The 24,234-nt window shown below is 25.3% G+C and overlaps 2 protein-coding genes across 8 annotated transcripts in view; one reads left to right on the forward strand and one right to left on the reverse strand.

Moving 5' to 3' along the window:
• Positions 1–14,911: 14,911 nt before the first annotated feature.
• LOC135923481 (tRNA (guanine-N(7)-)-methyltransferase-like) lies at positions 14,912–20,790 on the forward strand. 4 transcript variants are annotated; one of them, XR_010571229.1, is made up of 7 exons: positions 14,912–15,046; positions 15,090–15,196; positions 15,239–15,429; positions 15,471–15,584; positions 15,628–15,729; positions 15,770–15,965; positions 16,005–16,361. XR_010571229.1 is itself a non-coding variant. In XM_065458254.1 (7 exons), exons 1-6 carry the CDS (start codon positions 14,967–14,969, stop codon positions 20,651–20,653), a joined length of 705 nt encoding a protein of 234 aa, XP_065314326.1. In that variant the 5' UTR covers positions 14,912–14,966; the 3' UTR covers positions 20,654–20,656; positions 20,703–20,752. The 4 variants fall into 4 exon arrangements, 3 of the variants coding, with proteins under 3 accessions (XP_065314326.1, XP_065314325.1, XP_065314327.1); XM_065458254.1 differs by lacking the exons at positions 15,770–15,965; positions 16,005–16,361 and adding exons at positions 20,543–20,656; positions 20,703–20,752; XM_065458253.1 differs by lacking the exons at positions 15,770–15,965; positions 16,005–16,361 and adding an exon at positions 20,543–20,790.
• LOC135923480 (leucine-rich PPR motif-containing protein, mitochondrial-like) overlaps positions 20,721–24,234 on the reverse strand; it is a 46,503-nt gene continuing 42,989 nt past the window's right edge. For 2 of the 4 annotated variants that reach the window (XM_065458250.1, XM_065458249.1), the window contains exons 27-31: positions 22,536–22,657; positions 22,094–22,362; positions 21,342–21,435; positions 20,968–21,122; positions 20,721–20,889 (exon numbers count right to left, since the gene is read on the reverse strand). In XM_065458250.1, coding sequence (XP_065314322.1) covers positions 20,839–20,889; positions 20,968–21,122; positions 21,342–21,435; positions 22,094–22,362; positions 22,536–22,657 — 691 coding nt within the window. In that variant the 3' untranslated portion in view covers positions 20,721–20,838. Of the gene's footprint in view, positions 20,890–20,967; positions 21,123–21,341; positions 21,436–22,093; positions 22,363–22,535; positions 22,658–24,234 lie in introns of those variants that run through there. The other 2 variants (XM_065458252.1, XM_065458251.1) reach the window with 2 other exon arrangements.

Here is a 24,234-nt window from a genome sequence, read left to right on the forward strand (position 1 = left end):
CGTTGGAGGAGAAGGATAATAAAATAAACGTTAATTTACCACGAAATAGAACCTTTAATTTTGTTTGGTACAAAGTACAAGGTGATGACAAATGGTGTAAAGGCATGGTCACACACAAAGAAAGTGACATGATGTTCCAAATTAAGACAGATAAAGGTATTTTGAGGAGGCATTTAGATCAATCAAGATTAAGAAACTATTTTAAAACACTTTTTAACTCTAAGGATTCTTTTAAGGAGGGAAGTGTGGACAAAATATAAAAATTATTGATAAAAATGATATAACACCGATTTCTAGACCAATGCGAATTAAACAAAAACCTGCTTATTTAAAATATTATATAACTTAAAACATAAAAATAAAGTAAATTAAATATTAAAACACATAAAGTAAATTAAAACGCTTATACTAAAACGCAAAATATGAAAACGCTGAAAATATTATATAACAATCTTATTGTTTTATCATTCTTCATTTATTCTTATATCCAACTTGATGAACTATTATTTCTCATGCAACTTACTGAAGATAATAACAATTTTGAAAATTGATAATAATAACGACTGAGCATTACAAACAAGCTATATGACAAATTCACGATTTATAAGGACAACCTACGATAAGGATATCAAGCTTATGATTTGAACAAACCAACGTGCAAAATCGATTTAAACAAATTAACGTGCAAAATCGATTTAAACAAACCAACGATTGGGACAAGCCAACGATTACTATGACTTATGAAGCTATAAAACAACTTGATGGTCAAAACGATAAACCACTTGTACAACAAACTAACTATGACAGCACAATTAAACTTATGTGAAGGCTTCTTTAGAAGAAGGATAATGTTGAATAATATAATTTTAGTTTTACAAATTGTAACCTTTATTTTAATTTTATAAATTGTAACCTTTATTTTAGTCGTAACGTATATTTTAGTTTTATTTTAATATTATATTTTCATTTTAGTTTTATTTTAACTTAACCTTTTTATATTTATTCAAATATTACTTTTGTAAAAAGATATATATATGTTATGAAAAAGAGTAATAAAACAGATAATAAAAATATATTTTTTACTTTCTCTACAATAATCGACCGTCACCCTATAGAATATCTCTCATTATAGGACAAAGCAAATCTTCGCCATGATAATTTGACCTAGCTCAAAACTACGCAGTGATAGGATACAGGGGCGTCGCTAGCCTTAACAATCTCAGGGGGCTCAACTAAAAAAAATTTTATGGAGGGCTTCGCCCCCCATACCCTTCAATTTGAGGGCCTTCGGCCAGGTTTTATATTAATATATTATACTTTTTTAAAATTTTTTAACTCTGAACAATTATTCTGATTTTCATATTTTGTCATTTATTATAGTATGCATACAAAATAAACTGGCATATAAAAAATCACATAATGCAATAATATAATTCTTAGCACTTACATTGACAAAAGGTTATCAAACTAGTATAATTCTCTGTAACCATTTTAGACAATGTTTTATAGAATGGACTAATAAGTAAAAATTTATAGGCCTAAACCAAATCAATAATTTTTGTAGGAGAGAGTATAAAAACCAATCCAAATCATAAAACTATATGGTGGTTAGAGCTTCCTTTTAGATGAAATTATGGAAGCTAGATAAGTAATCGATGTGAGATATTAAATTTCTAAAAGATTATCTTCCATTTTAAATGGTATATAAACGACTACGCAGTTGACCATTATTGTTTATCTAAAATATGCAATTATATGCTATCAGCTGTTATAGTAATAATCTTAAATTACATAGCAACACAAATAATAGATGCTGGTTAATTTGCAGTATTAGCCATGACACTCACGATGTAAACTAATATCAGAATTTATTATGTTGGATAAATTAATAAAATAAAAACACTAAAAATCTTTGGAAGAAATCATTATGAAAATATATTGAGGCCTGGAGTTATTTACACGGCAATGCCATATTAGAAATAAAATATTTTCTAACTATAAAATAAGGACCAGAATGATATGATTAAACAATTAAGATTTTATATATTGTCGCACCACCTTGGTATATTATATCTTAAAATAATAGTAGTTTGTAATAATATCAAAAATATACTTGTATTAAAAATTTAACTCAAAACTGTTTTTCGAAAAAGAAAAAATATCTTTCCTAAAAACACGTAAAAAAAGAGAAGAAAAGATATCAAATTTATTACATCTATTGCAGGATGAATAATAAAATATTTAATTTTAAAAATCATATATAACTAAATAGATGGCGTTAAATACTTGAATGCAATTTGTTATTATATTTATTATCAAAACCATTTATTAGTAAAATTTATTATATTAACTGCAATATATTATATAACTATCTAATACGTCTATAAAAGTGGCATTATATCTAATATTTTATAAACAACTGTATATAGTAGAGGATTATAAACTATATGTCTACTTACTTTTTATAAAGAAATCTCTTATACTTATTTGTACCTTGAAAATATTTTTAAGATATGATAATAAAATTTCAAAATAAAAATACAGTTGATTAATCATTTTGAACTCGGCTAATTACAATATTAAATTTGTTAATTTTCAAATAATATATGATTATATTTATCTAATTAGGGTTAAATAATAATTTAAATAATAAAAGTCAATTAAATTTCAACAGTTAAAGCCAAATTAATATTTAGTGAGTTATTGATATTATATTTTTAATACAGAATTTGATTGCAAGCTGACATAGTGAAAATATAAATTATATGTATTAATCTAATCTAATAATTAAAATAATATTCATTTAATAAAAATTTAAATAGTCTTATTAATTTCTAAATAATAAAATTATATCTATATATTACTTAATAGAATTATAAAAGAAATCATTCCGTGGGCAATCAAAAAAATTTATTTTTAGTTCAAAGGGATATTAATGAGCCATTAAAAAAAAAATTTTGCTTCAGGGGGCTATTATTTTTCAGGGAGCTCAAGCCCCTGCGCCCCCCTAGCGACGCCACTGAAGTTGCTCAAGATGCCTGTACCTTAATTAATGAATGATGGGAAAGTTATGACAAAAATATATGGTATAATTTAAATTAAATATATCCAAAAGTATAGTCATGAACACAATTGAGAGGCAAGGAGGTTATCTATGAAGGCTGTGTACAACTGAGGTCATGGAGTAATTAACACGCGAGACGTTGCAAGGAACGATATGTGCCGAAGATTCACATAGGCGATAAATTGTAGGATTCAATCTCATGGAATCACTGATATATAAATAATTGCCTTAAATGGAGAAAAAAGAACTCACATTTATTAAAATCATATAATAATTATAATATAAATTATAATAGGAAAAATAAATATGATTTGCAGTAAAAATTAAGATTTTGATGGTCTCAGAAGATAAAAAAATAAACTTGTTAAAAATTCTAGAATCTGTTTAATGACGGACTCGGAAAATTTTAAAACTTCAATCTCAATATCATTTTTAAAGAAGTGGCTCAGCAAAATTTTTTTGAAGCTGGTTCAGTTTCTTTGGCCTGAAAAATAAAATAGACGAGACTTTATAGGAATTCCAACGTTTAAAGATAATAGAACGTATTACACTTTTCCAAGTTTCTACATTTTTCTCTTTACAATATACCAAACGCATTAATATAATATACGCATGTAGTTATTTTATTTTTATTAAAGAAATAATAAGCCCTACATATTGGAATGTTAGATTAAGCGTTTCCAATCATTAGACAAACTTCACGGAGCTGGTGATAGATTAATATATATTTTTTAAAAAAGGACAATAAAAATAGCAAAAGAATCTAATAAATATTAAATAAAAAAACATAATTATTATTTGCCATTCACAGAACCCGGATAAAATTTTATCATATCTTACATTCTAAATTAAGCAATTTGAAGGTTAAATTCCCTTATGTGTTAGATAGAATTAGAATATTGAGAAAATCATGTTTATCATAATCTAATTTAAATATTGAGTTAATAAAATATTATATTGAACATTTATTTTTTAAAAAAAAACAAGTATTTTGATTTTAACATTCTAAATAATGTCACAAAACAATAGCTCATAATATACATAGTAATAAAAAGATTTGAAGTAAAATAAAAATTAATAATATTTTTATAGATTAAATGAGGGCTTCTGAAATAAATTAATTCCGGACATTGGATGGAATTTCAGTATAATTTACTCTTTTATACGATATAACTGTAGCGACTTCTTTTTTTATTTCGACTCATTTGCATGCGTCGTTTAGTTTTCATATTAATAAAGAGTCTATAGCAAGTTTGAAAAATTGCGGTAATAAATATTACCAACGATTCGATTAAGATAATTTCGACAATTAATCCCAAAACTACATTAAGGAACCATATAATTCCAATATTAAAATACCAACTCTTCGATAGGTACATCGTAGCTACTAAGGAAAATATTATTGATAAAATACTAATAACTAGTATAAGTTGATATGCATTTTGGGGAAATTCAATGTGTTTGAACAAAAAGGATAATTCAGATCCAACTAAATCGCTATCTTTCATAGTTTCTTTTTTAGTCACTTTGTGTTTGGTAGATTGTGTATTATCAGCTATATATATGGCCTTACGACTTTTAGGAGGTTGCCCTTTACCTACAGGTTTCAAAATTTTCTTTTTTGCCAAGTCGTTTTCTAAATTTTTCTTATCAGATTCACCATGGCCTTCATTAGGCGATTTTTTAGCCCTTTTAATAAAAACTTTAATGCTATTAATTGGCGATATTGAAGGCTTTCTATCTATTTTATCATTAGATCCAGTTCTATCTGTGCGCTGTTGTTTAGTTGCATTATATTCATCATAATACGAAGTATTTAAGTTTATCAAAGATTCTACTACATCTTTTAGTATAATCGCCGATGGTATAACTATTTTATCCAACGACACCCTTTCCAAGCAAGCGTTTATCAACTGAGATAACCATATTTCGCAAGTTTGAGTTGCATGTTCAAAAGGAAGGCTTCTTAACACATCCTTGATCAAATAATCTCTCATAATGGTAACATAATACAATATGCTAGCTGGTCGATATGAGGTAATTCCAAAGTAAACCTGTGGATCTGTCCTGAATTCATTTTCTGTTGGTCTCATCATAATTAATTCAGGATCGTTTAACGCTCGTCTAGTTACATAGTTGCGCAAAAAGTTTTCCAATTCAACATCCTGTTCCCACATAAATCTTGACATTTCTTTATGCATATTTAATTTTTCTTCTGATGCCTTATCGCCAACAACTTGGTAAGTCTCAAAGGGTCCGAGTGCCAATAACCTCTGCATTAAATTACCTTCATAGTAAGCGATAGATGAACGAGACACGAATTTTTTGGCAGGGGTTTCATCTTGGCTTTCTTCTAAGACTATACTAGTTCTTTTATTTTTCGATGATACATCATTACTACATCAATTTTTTTAATGTTACAATTAAATATAAATATATATTTTTTTAAATAATACCTTATAAATCATTAAAAGGAATTGAAAATTATTTAATTAGGGCGTAAAATTATCCTCAACTAATAAAGATTTGGAATTAAAATGGAAATACCTCAAATTTTCTATAGGCAATCTAAGTTCATTCTTTGCATGCTCACTAAAATAATTTGATTTTGACATGGACGTTGTTTGAATATTTATGTCTTTTACCTTTTTAAAATCAATCGTTCCGTCTTCCTGCATAAGGACATTTATATCAGTTAAGGATTGGATTCTATTCTGGGAAGGAGTTTTTGGGTAAAGACTCACATAAGGAATGTGTGTTGGAAGTTGCGTACTTCCTAAACCTAAGCAAAAAAATTTTGTTTTTTGAGAAGGTTTATCATACATATCATAATCATCTTCTGAATCATTTTCTTCTAATTTGTTAACAACTGCTTTAGAATTTCTTATAACAAAAAATGCTGAATGATTAAGGCATGTTACCACAATTAAGGAAATGCATATCTTCAATGTGTCCCGAGCTATAATACCAATTTTATTATCCTCCATATAAAATGTTACCGTTAAAAGATCAGCGAAGGTTTCTGCTTGATTGTATTTATAAATCTTTGAGTCAATAACTAATGCAATTAATAAACAAATATTGGCAAATAAGCTAAAACAAATGGATGACTGACCAATTAATACACTCAAAACTTTAATTTGTCTGAATTTATTTCGCGTCTTATATATATTTATGTAGCGTGAACCCATCATTGACAACCACAAATGACATATTATATGATATTCATACATTATGCTCCAAAAATATCTCCAGTTACTTAGACCCCTTTTCTGAATTTTATCATGTTTAAAATGCTTCGATTTGATTTCGCATTTAAAATACTGACGCTAAAATAATAATAAATTTAAATGAAATACTTAATTATCAGTTACTTTTTTGATGATTTTAATTAATCTCATTTGTAAAGCAGAAAATATTGAGAAGTAAAAAAAAAAGACTAATAAAGATGTCACAATTGGAAACACATATCCATAAGGTAGCTTGTTGGCAGTGGTTACCGAATAAGTTGTCAAAATTGTGGAACTTGTAGTTGTTGCATTAGGATCAAAAATATCAAAAAATTCCATTTCAGTCTGTTTTAAATTTTACCTTACCTTTAATATAATTTTAAAATATTGTACCTTGTTATCCATTATTGTTAAAAGATTTTGCTTGTGTTTATTTTTTTTAAAGCGAATAAATTTTTTTCTAGAAAATATACTTTCTAAAACACATATTAAATAAAGTTTTTAATTATTATGAAATGAATAATTAAGATTCAGTTATTTTATTTATTATGTTTTAAAATATAAATTCGTTATATAAATGGCCCTCCATCAATTTTTATGAGCATATTCAATTATTTAATATTATTTATAATTAGTTAATAGAATTTTTAGTTACATAACGATTCTGAGTTTTTCATTTTGAATACATGGGTGAGTGTATACCTAAATTAAATATCAAATAATTCGAGTATTTGAATTATTTGTAGTGTTGCTAAACGACTTAATTTGAGTCTATTTTTAAAAACGGCTAACTCAATATTTTCTCTAGAAAAATATTATGCAATTTTAAAGATTTTGCTCATCTATGGCATAAAGGATTGAAATCTATTGGCGAAATCTCAACGCTTAGGGAATATTTTCCTGGCTATATAAAAATCAGCTCAAATCGAGCCTTTTAACAACACTAATTATTTGTATACCTATTCGGTTCGAATCGAATAATTCCTTATTTAATCTGATTCGATTCCTAGAATATTCGACTAGATTCTAAAGCTAAATTCTTTAAAAATATTTTCAAAAATGAAAAAATGGATTATTAAAAATTTAAAAAGTGATAATTGATTGTTATGATAAATTTGGAAATAAAAAAATCTAGTTTTTAAAATAATAACATTTTGATGTGAGCAATAGAAATTGGAAGATAATTTTGGTACAAATCATACTCCCTGAAAAATGATAATATTTAAAAAAAATTCTTAAATTCGTAAAATAATTTAGTCTCGATTAAAAAATTATCTCAGGATATAAATATCTTTGAAATATACACTAGAAGGTTTTATCATCAAAAGACTAGTAGCTGCTTGAGAAAACTTTAAAAGCAATATATCAGACAATATCAGTGTGTAGCCCAATCCTTTATCCAGTAGCGTCACTAGGGGCGGGGGGGCGCTCAGGGGCTCGGGCCTTCTAAAAAATTTGAATAGATTCCTGAAGCAAACATTTTTTTTTTTATTGGCTCCAAATACCCTCCTGAACTAAAAATAAATTTTTTTGATAGCCCCTAGAACGATTTTTATTATAATTCTATTAAGTATTATATATAAATTTGATTTTATTATTTAAAAATTAAAAAGACTATCTAAATTTTTATTAAATGAGTGCCATTTTAAATATTAGATTAGATTAATACATATAAATTAAATTTTCAAGTCAGCTTGTACAATCAAATTCTGTGTTGAAATTGGATTATCAATCATAATATCTAAATATCAATTTAGCATTAACAGTTGAAGCTTAATTGATTTTTATTATTCAAATTATTTAATAGCCTTAATTAAATAAATAAAATTATTTATTAATTAAAAATTATATTTAATATTAAAATTAGCCGAGTTCAAAATTACTAATCTATTTTTAAATTTAATTACCATGCATTTTTCTAAAAATATTTATAGGGTCCAAACAAATATAAGAAATCTCTTTATAAAAAGTAAGTAGAGATATAGTTGAGATAATTTTATATTATATAGAATTGGTTACAAAATCTGAGGTAAAGTACCCCTTTTACAGACATATTTGAAAGTTATAGAATATATTACAGTTAATATTTTAATAAACTTTACTAATCAATGATTTTGATAATAAATATAAGTAACAATTTGCATTCAATTCTTTAACGCCATCTATTTATTTTAATAAAAATATATTATTAAAAATTAAATATCTTATTATTTATCCCACATTGGATTTAATCTTATTAATATTTTTTTCTTCGTTTCCTTTTTATATCCTTTTAGGAAAGCTAATTTTTTCCTTCTTTGAAAAACAGTTTTGAGTTAAATTTTTAATACGAGTATATTTTTGATATTATTACATACTACTATTATTTTAAGATATAATATAAAAACTAGAGGAGCAAAAATATATAAAATCTTTATTGCTTTCATCATATCACTCTGGTTCTTAATTTATAGTTATAAAATGTCTCATTTTTTATATGACATCCTTGCCGTGTAAATAACTCAAGGCTTCAATATATTTGAATAATTATTTCTTCTAAAGATTTGTAGGGTTTTTGTTTTATTAATTTATCAAACATAATAAATTCTGATATGAGTTAACAGCAGTGGCGTCGCTAAGGTGGGGGCGTCGGGGCTCGAGCCCCCTGAAAAGTTTGAATAGTCCCCTGAAGCAAAATTTTTTTTTTAATGTTCCTTAATATCCCCTTGAGCTAAAAATAAATGTTTTTAATTGCCCTCTGAATAATTTCTTTTATAATTCTATTGAGTAATATATAGATTTAATTTTATTAAAAAATTAATAAGACTATCTTAATTTTTATTAAATGAAAACTATTTTAATTATTAGATTAGATTATTACATATAAATTATACTATGTCAGCTTGCAATCAAATTCTATGTTAAAATATAACAATATTACTCACTAAATATTAATTTAGTATTAACAGTTAAAGCTTAATTGATTTTTATTATTTAAATTAATATATAACCCTAATTAAATAAATATAATCATTTATTAATTGAAAATTAATAATTTAATATTTTAGCCGAGTTCAAAATCACTAATCAACTATATTATTGATTTTTAAATTTAATTATCATGTCTCTTCCTAAAATCAAATGTAAAATATTAGTTGACTCCAAAGGGAGACATGGTCTAAATTGTATATATAGTCAAGGCAGGCATGCAAGGCAGGAATGCAAGGCATGCAGCAATTAAAGCTATTAGCCGTTCTCTAACCAGGGCTCGAATACCAAACATCCTGGAGCCTACAAATTTATCATTAGATGATGGCTTAAGACCAGATGGCTTAACTTCTGTTTAAATTATGATCAAAATATTTATAATATAAAATTTTTTTTTTATTATTTACTCATAATAATATGACTCATATTATTTGTTATTATCATGCAAAATAAATCCAAATTTTTTGTGTTCAAAAGCGTTCCTATTTTTTTTAAAATACCATTTAAAAAAATTTAAAATAACAATATTTATTTATTTTTTAAATGTTTTTTATATGTATTACATGATTTTTAAATAAAAGAATTAAGATAATATATAATTTTTACGTTGATAAATCTTTTATCATGGGGGAGGGGGGGGGGCTGGAATTTTTTTTTTGGGGGGGGGCTTCACCCCCCAACAAACCTTCCATTTTTTTGAACACATAATTGCTTATATTTTTGGATTTGTTAAAATTGTTTTATATTTTCATATAACAAAATTTTAGGGTATTTTATTATATATTTTACATTCCTTTATTTAATCATGTATATATTTTTATTAATTAAAATATTTTCAAAATGTTGATATTTTATATAATACAGATTTTAATATTAAAAATTATAATGTATAAGGACTCTATTTTAAAAAAAGTAATTACAATTATATAAAATATGTGTAATTCTTATGCAAATAATGGTATTTAAAAAAATATGATGATATTATCTTATAAATAATACTTTTTTTACAAAAAAAAATTGATTATATATTAAAACTAATAAAATTTTATTGCTATTTTTTGATTTGAATTTAAAAAGAGAGATCTACTTTTCTCTGAGATTTTGCTAATTCATCTAAAATCAAATTTTTATCTAAAATAATCTCCTTATAAATATTCAATAGGGCTAATCCATTTAAACGTTTTTCACCGGTTGTGTTTCTTAAATAGGTTTTTAACCATTTTAAAGTTGAAAAAAACCTATCATCAGTGCAGGTACTAATTGGCAAGATAGCTAAAATAATTAATAATGTTTTGATATTAGGCAGGGAATCTAAAATGAAATTACACATGGAAAGGGCCTGCAGAGCATTTTTTGGTCTCAAAGAATACCCTATTCTGTCAAGATTTTTACACCCAAATTCGACATCACAAAGTAACTTATCATATGAACCTACTAAATCATCAGCATAAAACTCTAAGATTTTTTTAATATCCTTTCGTGTTTCAAGTGTAATCAATAGTTTAGACTCTACCGGCAAAAGAAAATAAAAGCTTTTTAAAATATAATTATGACTAATAAATCTTTCTTTTAATTGAAATAAAAATGTATCAATAAGGGGAATAAAAATGTTTATTTTATAAAAATCCTCAATCGTAGATGCATCAATATTTGATCGATTGGATTGTCTAGAATCTACTCTAGGTCTAAAAATTTAAATTCCAAACATATTAGCAATCTCCTTTACTTTTCCATATATTTCATGAAATTTTTCTCCACATTCTCTCTGATATTTGTTAATATTTCAACAATATCCTTTGCTCTATTCATAATCTCCCTTAAATCCAAATCAATTTTTTGTAGCATTTTGCTAAAATCATATGTATAATTAAATAAAAAATAAACACATTGAATTGAAATTAAAAACTGTAGATTAATAATAGCCTGCAAACGATTTTCGGCATAAATAGCTGCAAACCAAAAAAATATATAAAAATAATCAAATGTGTATATATATTATTATTTATAATAGATTTAAAACATAAAAATCAAGCGTTTATTAAGAATTTATTAAATTAATATTCAAAAATTTTAAAAAAATAAAAAAAAATTTTCATTTTTCATGGGGGAGGGGGGGTTGAACCCTTAAACCCCCCCCCCCCCCATGCCTACGCCACTGCTCATACAACTAACATTAGAAACGATCCTAATTTTTCTTCGTCTATATTATTTCTCAGCCTATTTTTTATAATTTACTAAATGTTCTCTCGCAATTAACTTGAGTAAATGATAAAGAAATGTATTCATATGCGAAAAATAAATTTGTGTATGCACTTGTTTGCATATTGTATCTTTTAAGAATTTCATACAGGCATATTAAACAATTGTTACATTATTATCACAATTCACATTCTGAGTTATTATCTTATTCTACTTTTTCATTAGACTCCTTACCTGCTCATACGATATCATCGTCCGTTTCATTTAATTCTGCTATTAAATCTTTGATTTCACAGGCAAATGAACACAATTCGTTACGTTATTTAACATTCAATATATTTGTTGTGTCACTATTTCCAAGGCCTTTTCAGAAATACATTTACTATTATTTTTATCAAAATGCCTAGGATAATATTGCACATTCAAAATAAACTCTCTTTTTGCAGAAAACCGTTCTGATGTTTATAATTTGATCAATTATAGGACGAAATACTTCTACCCTATAATTTCAAATCAAATCCAACAAGTTTTTTTTATCTCATTAATTTTTCCGACGATAACATCCACAACAGTTATCGATAATCTGGTATTTAAAAAAAAGTTATGAAGAATATATTTTTTAATGCTTACCTAATAAATTTTAAATAACAAATAAAAGTTGTTTATTAGCCTACCCATTGTTAAAATTTTTCAAAGGTCCGTTAGCACTTTTTAAATTATTAAGCTAGCCAGCCCAATTTGATAGAAGGGCGTGGGCTAAAAACCAGATCATTTCGGCAAAAAAATTCAAAAATATTTTAAATAACGATTAACTGAAATTTTAATTTAACATGTTTACAATATATATATTTACAAGTTTGCTTTAAAAATTTTCAAAAAGGTTCACAAATAATGATTATGACAATTGACACTTTTTTATGGTCATCTTCACTGAAATTTTAATATAACATGATTATAATATATATTTTTACTTATTTTCTTTGAAAAAATTCAAAAAAGTTCTAAATAACGATTATAACAATTCTCACTTTTCTATGGTACATCTTCACTGAAATTTTAATTTAACATTTTTACAATATATATTTTTACCCTTTTACTTTAAAAATATTCAAAAAAGTTCAAAAATAACGATTATGACAATTGTCACTTACTATCAGAGTTGTTAAAGGATCTAGATACTTATCTAGATCCTGTATCTAGATATAAAAATGTGGTATCTGTATCTAGATAGATTTTTAATTAAAATATCGGTATCTAGATATTATTTTAGACGATGTATCTGTATCTAGATCCATTTAAAAAGTATCTTTTAACAACTCTACTTACTATGGTATATCTTCACTGAAAATTTAATTTAACATGTTTACAATATAGATTTTTACCCATTTGCTTCAAAAAAGTTCAAAAATAACGATCATGACAAAAATTTTAATTTAACATGTTTTCAATATATATTTTTACCCATTTGCTTCAAAAAAAGTTAAAAATAACGTTTATGACAATTGTCACTAGAGATCTGCAAAGTTAGGCACGGCCCGAGTCTCGGGCCTAATTCTATTTAAAATAATCGGGTTCGGGCCGGGCTGGGCCTAGGATATTTTTTTAAATATATCTAAATATATCTAAATTTATCAATTTTATATTGAATATTTTGTCAATAAAAATATTTGATTTTTATTTATTGAAACTAAACTACATATAACATACGTCTTTTATTTTGAGTAATTATAAAGATTAATTTCTATATTTAAATAAATTCTGGCCGGGTTGGGTCGGTAAATTTTTTTAAAAAAAATTTCGGGTTCGGGCCGGGCTTGAAAAATTAGGCCCGATGCAGATCACTTATTGTCACTCTTCTATTGTACATCTTCACTGAATTTATTTTAACATCTTTACAATATATATTTTTACCTATTTACTTTAAAAAAATTCAAAAAATTAAAAAATAACGATTATGACAATTGTCACATATCTATTACGTCAAAAAACATTAGGAATAACGATTATGACAATTGTCACTTATCTATGGTACATCTTCATCGAATTTTTAATTAAACATATTTACAATATAAATTTTTACCTATATGTGTCTAAAAATTTCAAAAAACTTTAGAAATAACGATTATGACAATTGTCACTTATCTATGATACATCTTCATCGAATTTTTAATTAAACGTATTTACAATCTATATTTTTACCTATGAGCGTCAAAAAAATTTCAAAAAACTGTAGAAATAACGATTTTGACAATTGTCACTTAATCTATCACTGAAATTTTAATTTAACATATTTACAACCTATATTTTTACCTATTTGCGTCAAAAAAATTAAAAAACTTTAGTAATAACGATTATGACAATTGTCACTTATCTAGGGTACATCTTCACTGAAATTTTAATTTAAGATATTTTCAATTTATGTTTTTACCCATTAGAGTCAAAAATAAACTAATATATTTAAAAATACAGATTATGATAATTGTCATTTTTATAAAGGAACATCATTGAATTTATAATTTAACATCTTTATAATATAAATTATATTTTTATCCTTTTCTGTCTAGATTTCATAAATGTTAAAAAATAACATGACAATTATCACAAAGACGATCATGTAAAATAACTTATAGAAGTTTAATATAAATATTTAAAAATAAATTATTTAAACTAGTTCTTATATACTAAAAAAATAGATAATTTTACAAAAATTATAAAAATAAACCTATATAAATAAAAGATTTCAACTAAAAAATTGTTTATTTAAATAAAATTTATAAAAGAATTAATAAAAAAAGTTTATAGAAAAAATCATTTAAAATTCAAATCAAATTTTGCTTAAAATTTGGGCGTGAAAATCATTAATTAATTGTAACAAAAATGATATTACTTAACTTACATTGCAGCTTATCATTTTTTTATTAAAAGATATCAAATAAATATTTATTTTCATAATATATTATAAAATAAAAAATATTAAATTATATCATTTCTTTAAAATATAATAAATATTTAAATATAAATAAAATAAATTATTTTACTAAAAATAAATAAATAATAATTAATGCTTGTAATTTCTATTCACGACTTACTCAAGTTGGAAGTCTAAATTAAAAAAAATAATTGTATTGTTAATTAATAATAAAAACTAATTTGAAATCACGACTTGAGTCGACTTTAGTCTATTTGAGTTCACGACTTGAGTCGATTTGAGTTCACGACTCGAGTTCATAACTCAAGTCAGCTTGGGTCGATTCTTAGACTCAGTTTTCGACTCAGTCGTTATACTAATTTGGGCTAATAAATTCTAATTTAAGTGTATGTATAATATTTACCATTCTTAAAACGATGTTGGAGATTAAATTGGAATTTGAAATCATCTGTTTTAGATTTCAAATATGTCATAAAATTGACACCAAACAATGTCACATAACTTTTCATTATGTCAGGTTTGACATGTGGTGCCTTATGCCAATCTTCAATATATTATTATCTGTTAATATTACCTTATGTCACATACGAATCCACAAAAACGCAATTACAGACAAAGAGCTCATTCGAATCCTATTTCATATCGTTCTTTATATCAGTTCGTAAACCCTAATGATTTATAATATCCATAATATTTTTAGTCCAATTAGGCCACAATCACTAAATTTAGGCGCGCTTTACGCTGAAAGTAATTTAGATAAAAAAATAGAATTTGTTGATATAGGTTGTGGCTATGGAGGACTCTTAAGTATATTATATCCTGTTGATTGTTAATTTATTATTGTTATAGCACATTTATCTCCTATCTTTCCTAATGTCTTAATGTTGGGATTAGAAATAAGAACAAAGGTTTCTGATTTTGTTATTGATACTATTAAGAGTTTGAGAGAATATAATGAAATAAGTCATGCTTATGGAAATATTGCCTGTATTAGAACTAATGCCATGAAATATTTACCTAATTTTTTTGATAAAAAGCAGGTATAATAATATAAATTAACATATAATAATATATATTATAGGTTAAAAAGTTATTTATACTTTTTCCAGATCCTCATTTTAAAAAATCAAAGCACAAATGGAGATTTGTTAGTGAAACAATGATTGCTGAAATTGCATATATTCTCCACGAAGATGTATATATTATGCTTTAGATAATGTTGCTTAATAATTTATTAGGGCCTGGTTTATTCTATAACTGATGTTTTTGATATGCATGAATGGATTTCAAAACATTTTAACGAACATCCCCTTTTTGCAAAACTTTCAAATGATGAAAAAGTATTAATTTAATTATTTATATAAAATATTTTACATCAAGTGATAACCTTTATTAAAAACTAAAGACCTGATGCCATAAAATTTTAAATATCTAGACCAGGGCTGAGAACTTAAACCCCCCAAGATTTCACTGATGAGCCAAACCCATCTATAAATTTGAGGGTTCAAGAATATTTTTTTTCCTCAATATTTAAACATTTTTTTGTGAAAATCTTGTGGAATCATTTATATTTTATGTAAAATTTTACTTCTACAATTTGTAAAATTTTTATCAGATCTAGAATATATATAAAAGTAATGTCACACTCACAGTCACAATTTTTTAATATATTTTTAAAAAATCGTAAATTTTGAAAGGCATCTGTGGCCTAATCGGCAAGAGTTACAAATCTGATGGCTTTGAATTCAAATCCCAACAAAGATCATTTTTTTTTCTTAATCCAACTTGGTGGTTCCATCTTTTGGGATGGGCATTAACTAATTGTGCCTGAAAATGTTATTTGCAGACCTCTGGTGTTAAATGCATGGGAAAATAAAAGTGGTCGATACATATCATTTATAAAGGATTTTTTGGCAGAGGTAAAATCCATTATGATCTACTGTTTCCAGTCTGCATTGGTAAAGTTTTGGTGCACCTGCCTGCTCATTTATTTAAAAATTTTGTTTAAATTGCCTATCCAATGTTTAAAAAAAATTATTATATTGGATTTGGCTCTTAATGTATTATTTTAATGTTTTTTACTTAGACTTATAAATTATGAAATAAAAAAATAATATCTAATAAATAGAAGTCAGTTGCTTATTTTGACTGAAATATATTTCAAATTCACCTACCCATTTAAAAATTTTTTTTAACCCTACCACTCACCAACCCAATATCTTTCAGTCTATCCACAGAATAGGCAGGTTAGAATTAGATAAAACCATCATCTACTAAGAATAAATTTTTAGGTTTTAAATTGCAAATGATAAAAATTCTTGTAGAAATAATTTTTTATTGAGCACATAAATATAATTTTTACAGATTTTATGAAATTAATTAAATGAAAATTCATATGTTCTTATTATATATTTATAATGAAGGTAATAAATATATCAGAGACCTGTATGTACCATTTGCATAGCCTGCCATGATTTTTTTTAAAAAAAATTTTGGCATGGCCCAGTCTGGGTTTTAAGATATATTATATTTATTTTCAATTTTTATAGATAATAATGGCTACTTAAAATATACAACCCGACCTGGGTATCTTTAAAAATTTTAGGCCCAGCCCTAGTATATTTAAAAAAATTAAAATATGCCTAACACCTATACCTGTATCAAAATATATTTTCTTATAATAAAGATCATCTTGAAGAATGGATCCATATCATGAGAAAATGCAAATTTATTCAAAACTGTGGAACAATTTACCAAGGAGTGCTTTGTTGCTTCCATTGTAAATAAAAAAACCCTTAAGGAAGAATCCATTCCCACAATCTAATAAATATTTGCATTTTATGATTACTAACTGATGTCTCAAAAGAATGACAAGGAATTAGTATTCTCCTTAATTTGATGATGGATAAATTAAAATAAGCTTATATGAGGTGTGAATCAGAAATTTACCTTATTTTGATGAGAGTTAATTCCAAAATTTTTATTATTCTTATAATATGTTAATGAAGTGTATATATATATATTGCATTCTATATGAACAAATATTTGAAACATGTTTGAATATACTTTTTTTAATTATATTAATTTCCTTATTTTTTATTATTTATGTACTCAATAAAAAATTTAATCCTGCTAGATGACGGTTTTGTATATTGTTATCATGGAAACAGTTTTTGGATTTGGACTTACTAAGAAGAAGTAAAATTGGCTTCAAGAAAGTGATAACAAATTATTTTAGTAAGAGTGTCACAGATTGTTCCAGCATCAAGATACCAAATTTTTTTATCCAAATCAAATTTAGATTTAAGATAATGAAATAATGAATATCAAGGTAAAATAAACTAGGACGTATGGCCCCTGCTGGATCCTTTCGTCAATCCATGACACGAGGGCTGAATAAAGAAGTTTTAATGTTACAGTATGTCTAGGAATTTTGAATAAACAGGAAATTTGGAGTAACAATTTATGAAATGTTCACGAAATTTTACTAAGCATTTTAAAATTCTACTTTTATAATAGCCATGTTAGGAGGAGGATTTGGATATAATACATGTTATGATAGTATTTTTGTTTATTTTATTATTTTTTTCGTGAAATTCTTTTATATTTTTTTTTATTATTATTTTGGTGCGGATTAATATTTTATAATCTATGCGGAATTATTTACTTTTGAAAAGAGGAGACTCTTGGTGAGTGGAGGACATTTTTTTTGTTGGAAAATATAATTGGTATTTAATTTTTAATTTTTTTAAATATATAATTTTTTATATTAAATTTTTTTTTGAAAAATTGGAATTGTTAATTTTTTTTTTTGTAATTTTAATTCTTTATAATTTTTTTGTTTAAAGAAAAATAAAGTAGAGTGATTAAACTTTTGGTTTCAGTTTGTGTAAAGAAAAATAAAAGTAGAATAATCAATTAAATTCGTTAGGAAGGTCATTAAGATACTGCACAGCGTCAAAATACAAATGGCATGTGAAGCTTTTTTATTTCTCCTTAACACCAAATCCTAATTGATACGTATAATTAATTAGTTAAGACCCTAGGTTTTGATCCGTGGCAATTATTTTTGCTAATAATCTTCTAAATAGCCCATTGCAATGGGTACCACCACAATGTTAGTGAGATAATCAAGTTTGCCCCAATAATTGATTCTGCAGGTCTTTTTTTAAGAGTTTCTAGGAAGGTTTTAAAGCATTTAAATGATTCTATGAATGTAGATTTTATACGAAATGAAAGGGCAAAAGCCATAGCGTCTGGATGTGGAAAATTTGTTAAAAGAATTGATAAATATCAAAATTCACAAATCATATTTTTTTACTCCATATTTTTCATAATATATTTGGCCTTTTCTCTAAAAATTTATAGAAATTTTGTAAGAATGAATACGGATAATCTATTCCTCTCATTTGACTATTCTGATTAATCCATTGTCAAATGAAAATAAAATTTATTATTTATCCATAAAAAGAAAATTCGGATTCCCCGTCATTCTTGACGGGTTATCAGCTAGTAATATATATTTTTGGAATATCTATTGCTAGATTTTTTAAAATTACTTTTTTTTTATTTAATAAAAAATATAATTAATTAAATTAAAGCCTTAATAATATAAACTAAAGTAGATTAATCCAAAAAATAAAGAAGAAATATATCATAAAAAATAAAGCAGGAAGAATAAGTCTAGGAAATATGATTGCTGTTAAAGCTAGTTCGCATAAAGGAAGAGTATGACCAGCCTCTATCTTAGGAAGAAGCCTTCTCGAAGATTGCCAGAGAGCCTGCAGATGTGAGATCCTAAATATTTATAAAAAGATAAGGCTGACCCATAGAATGAGCAGGCGGGCTAAAAATTCGCCCATTGCATAACTTTAACTTTGGCATCCCCAAAAAATTAAATATAATAATAAATTTAAATTATTTTTAAATTTTCATAATTTGAATTATTCATAGAATTTTTTAAAATTAAAGCCACGGGAATCAAATATTTTATTTTTTTGATGACTTATTTATAAATTTTAAGATTATTCAATAAGGATGGAAAATAAAGCTTTCTGTATTTTATAGGATTACCAAAATCATATGTCTCTAATAGAAGAAATAATTGTATCTGAAAGAATTGCCCTTTTAAATATAAATTTATTTAAAAAGTTTGTAATTAAAAGTGTTGACAAAAGTTACTTTTGAAGAGTAACTAGTTATCATTATTCCTCTCTGGTCTTACTTCTTATGTTTAAAAAATGTAGCCGCCAGTTACAGGTCACGAGTTACATTGAAAGCTACTTTATAACTTTTTTATGTCTTTTAATAATCTTTATTATACTAAATTAATTTAGTAATTTTAATTAAGGTCCAAAAAAAATTGGCCACATTTTTAATTTTTCATTAAAATAAGGCTTATATTGTGTTTCAATTAAGTTTTAAAGGTTTTGAATTAAATTTTTTTATGTTTTGGGCACACTAAAGTAATTTAAATAAAGAAATAATTGCATTGATAAAATATTTATTTTTCATTAAAAAAATTTTTTGTCGAAAAGGTAATTTAATTTACATGAACACCTGATGTAATTAAGAGACATATAAAAACAACAATTTCAAATTTAGGCAAACATCTAACTAGTTGCTGTCGTTACATTCTAAATACAATTTTTTTCCTATAGTAATTACAATTATTTTCGCAAAAATGTAAATAGTTACTTTAACAACACTAATAGTTATATAATAAAATGTTTGAATTTTATCTTTTGAAATAAAATTTTAGATTTGACTCAGATCTTTAAAAAAGCAAAAATATTTTCAAGGATTGAGCCAGACCTGAAAAATAAACTCTGGTGCAGAGATTTTATATTAAAAATAGTTTAATAAAATTTCTGGTATAGTTGAGTTGGGTGGTGGTTAATCGGCTTATCTACAGGCGTGTGCCGAAAAAATTTATGCATCATATTGCAATGTCGCCTTACTATAAATCAATAAGTCCTTGTGTATTTTTAATTATAATTTGTTTTAAAATATTATATTTTTTAATAGGTAAGGTTTAGTAGACTTAAAAAATCAATAAATATGCTAATCTAACTTTGTTAAACAATATATTATTGTCATATTAAATATTTTTTAGATCATATTCCTTTTTGTAATAAAAATAAAATACTGTAGGAAGAATACGATTGGTTAAAAAATCTATCAAATCACACACAGGAAGGACAGAAAGCTCACCGTGAAAAGAAAACGCTTCATTATGCAATTTTTAAGTTAAAAACCATCTGAGGTGTACTATTTGACTATTTATTCAATATTTTTATTTATGTATATAAAGATTGCAACTACAATGATAAAATATGCGTGTAAAAATAAAAAACCTCAATCCACTACATACATTGTATTATATGCAAATTAAGCTAATTAAAAAGTATGTATATTATGTTTGTCTACACTTGAAAAAATAGTTATTTCTAAACTTCTGCTTCATGTTTTTCCTCATTAAATGAATTTGGAGTGTTTATCTGATATTAACATAGAAAGATTAAATTTTTTTATATAATTTAAAAGTAATTTTATTTAAAAGTAAACTCATTAAAAACTTGATGCAAGTCAAATGGCACAGGCTTTCCTTGTGATGTAAGACAGTTTTTAAGCTCTCTTAAAGCAAATATCCTAAAATGCTCAGTTTTTAATTGATGTTCTTTTATTGCTCGATCATACAAAGCTAATGCGTCATTGTACATAGAATTATGACCTAAGAATTAAAATTTTTGAAAAATTATGTATAGAATGAACGATATTATGTTAAGATAGAAGGTTTATTCACGTTGAAAACAATAATTAACAGTAGTCTTGAAATATAGAGATTAATTCTAATAAGGGGTATAAGAATCAATGTAAAAAATATATATTTAAGAGATAATTATATGGCATAAATAAAATGTGTCTAAATACCAAAAAGAAGCATACTCACATTTCATGCTAATCCAAAAGCTGAAGGCTAAACCAAGTTGCGATTTACTTGAGTTTAATCCTATATCATTTATCAAAAATTTGATCGATGAATCCTATATATATTAAATAGTTATAATTAGAAATTGTCTTTTAAAAGACCTAATATTTTTTAAAAAAATCGGGTTGAGACTAGTTTAAATTTAGAAATTTAAAACAAAAAGCTAATATTTTTAACTCGATTATGCTCATGTTCAGTGTAAAGAATTTTGTTAAAAACCCCAATTTGGGTAGATTTAAAAAAAGGCAAGATTATGATTTTAGCCATTAATATTATGTAAGTCTCAAAATTTTGCAAATAAAGGTCCTGACCTTTCTGCAATCCATGCTTATATGATATTATATTGGCTAAAATCAACATAATTGGGCCGTTTTTGAAAATCGACCTGAATCGGGTTTTATAACATTAAGATATTGGGAAAAATTTTTTATATTTAAATAAATTCGGACTGGGACAAATAATTTTTATTTTAGTTTGGGCTTTGCGAGGAATAAAAAAATTATTCAGAATTGGGTCAGGTTGGACAATATTTTTTTAAAAAAATCCGACCTGATTTGGCTTTAAAAAGTAGATCCAAAGCACTAGTTAGAATTACAACTTATTGAACTAGTATTTAATAGATAATCTCTCCATTACTCGTTTCTATATTGATAGAAGAATTTTATAATTAAATTTTTTTATTTAAATCATTCATAACTATCAAATATTTTTACGTCATTTTTCCCTTTAGCGTTTTTGCAGATAGTTATGATGTTAATAAGAACAGGTGAAGATTTCAATGATGAATCTTTTAAATCACTATCTGGATTCAAAGTGGTTGAATTAACGTTTTCTAGGTTTGATTCATAAATAGGGCGGAGCGTATCTTCATAAAGAATCTTAGCTTCCTGAAACCTGTTGTTTAGGGTGTAATGAGTGAATATTAGGTTATACAGGTGATAACTTTGACCTTTTTGGGCATAAGCTTTGGCTAAGGACATAACTATTATAAAAAATTTTAAAAATTTCTAAAAGATTTTTTTTTAAAATAAACGAATGTGATAGATTCGAAGTTAATAAAATATAAGGCAATAATAGGCATAGAATGAATTGTATGAAAAGTGGGAAATTTTAATTATATAAGGGAAACTAAAACTATTTATGTATAGTCAAAACTTCTTTCAAAACATTCTGGGAATTTGTTGATAGCATATAAAACCCCTTGAGGAGAAATGTTTTTTTTAGAATAATCATCGAGGTTGTCTTCAAATTGTTTCAAATAGGTTAAATATTGACCACTATTTTTTTTTAATAATAAAACAAAATGAATGTATTAATAGCACTTGATAATCTTGCTCTGATTTACTATTGTGAGTTGATTCACTAATTATTTTACTCAAGATGCTTTATAAACTTAAAATGATCACAATTTAAATATATAATTGTAAAAGTGCGATCTGACCTGATTTAAAATAAGATCTAAATCTGATCAGAAATAAAACTAAGTTATGATAATAATTAGTGATGCGGAGCTCAATTTAACAGGGATCCAAACCGAACCATTAAACCGCTAAAAACCGGTATTTTTTATCGAACCTAAACCGCTAAACAAATTTCTAGCCGAACCTCTAAAATGCCTCTGAACCGTTTTGAGTCTCATAATTATATGCTTAAAAAATAATGTGTATGTTATTACTAGTATATTGCATAAATCTTAATTATATTCGAATTGTTTTAATTATCAATCACATTTGATTGATAAGTGTCAGTCATATTTTTTATAAACTTTAGTATATTGCTATTTTACAACATTTTTTAAATATTTTAAGCTTATAAATTATGCCTAGAGAAAAATTAATTCCAATATATAAATTATTTACATATAGTATTATAAATGACACATCAAATCTGATATCATACTAGCAGTGCCGGCTACCCAAGTTAGTGTGGAAAGATGTTTATCAACAATTAAATTTATATTATAGATGTAATTTGAGTGAGACTAATTTTTAAAATATATTAATTGTGCGGCTTAATAAAAAATTTTTTAAGTAATTATTCATATTAAAATTTATCATTGATATTTGTTATATTTATAAATTAAATATTATTTTATAATGCACAATTAATAAAAATGAAGGTTTTATATATGTGTTTTTTATTTTAACTATGAAATAAATAAAAAAAATTCCCTATACATAATTCGAGGTTTGAATACAAAAGCGTTAAAACTAGTTTTTAGAGGTTCGAACCGAACCGATATTTTTTATTTTTTGCGAACCTGAACCTTGAGCCGTTATTTTTATTCGAACCTGAACCGATACTCTTCGGTTTGGATCCCTGCAATTTAAGCCAGAAATTACCTAAACCTCGAGATTTGACTAATAGATGTCCAAACCTTTGTGCCATCTATGAGCAAAATCTTTAAATTTGTGTAATATTTTTCTGGATCAAATACTGAGTTAGCCATTTTTAAATAAAGGCTCAAATGAAGCGATTTTGCATCACTAATAATAAAATTGTAAAAAGCATTTTAAAAAACAAAACAATTTAAAATTTGGCTATGGATGTCCAATAATTTTCTGTCTAAACCACAACCTGATTAAAAATTTAAACAAGGGCTTGACAGTCTGTTTGTATAAGATCCGGGCCGGATTTTAATTTTTTAAAATATACCAGGGCCAGGCCTGAAATTCTTTTTTAAAAAAATATCTGGGCCGGGCTTAAAATTTTTTTTTTTAAACAAATTTTAAAATCGCCTATATTAGTTATAAAAATCAAAAATAAATATAATATATTTTAAAAAATCGGGACCGGGCCATGTAAATGGTACATCCAGATCTCTGAAAAATACAATAAAATAATTTATTGAGCA

Source organism: Gordionus sp. m RMFG-2023, chromosome 2 (genome assembly GCF_954871325.1).
Source record: "Gordionus sp. m RMFG-2023 chromosome 2, tfGorSpeb1-WG-v2, whole genome shotgun sequence".
In the NCBI taxonomy this organism is placed as follows: Eukaryota; Metazoa; Nematomorpha; class Gordioida; order Chordodea; family Parachordodidae; genus Gordionus; species Gordionus sp. m RMFG-2023.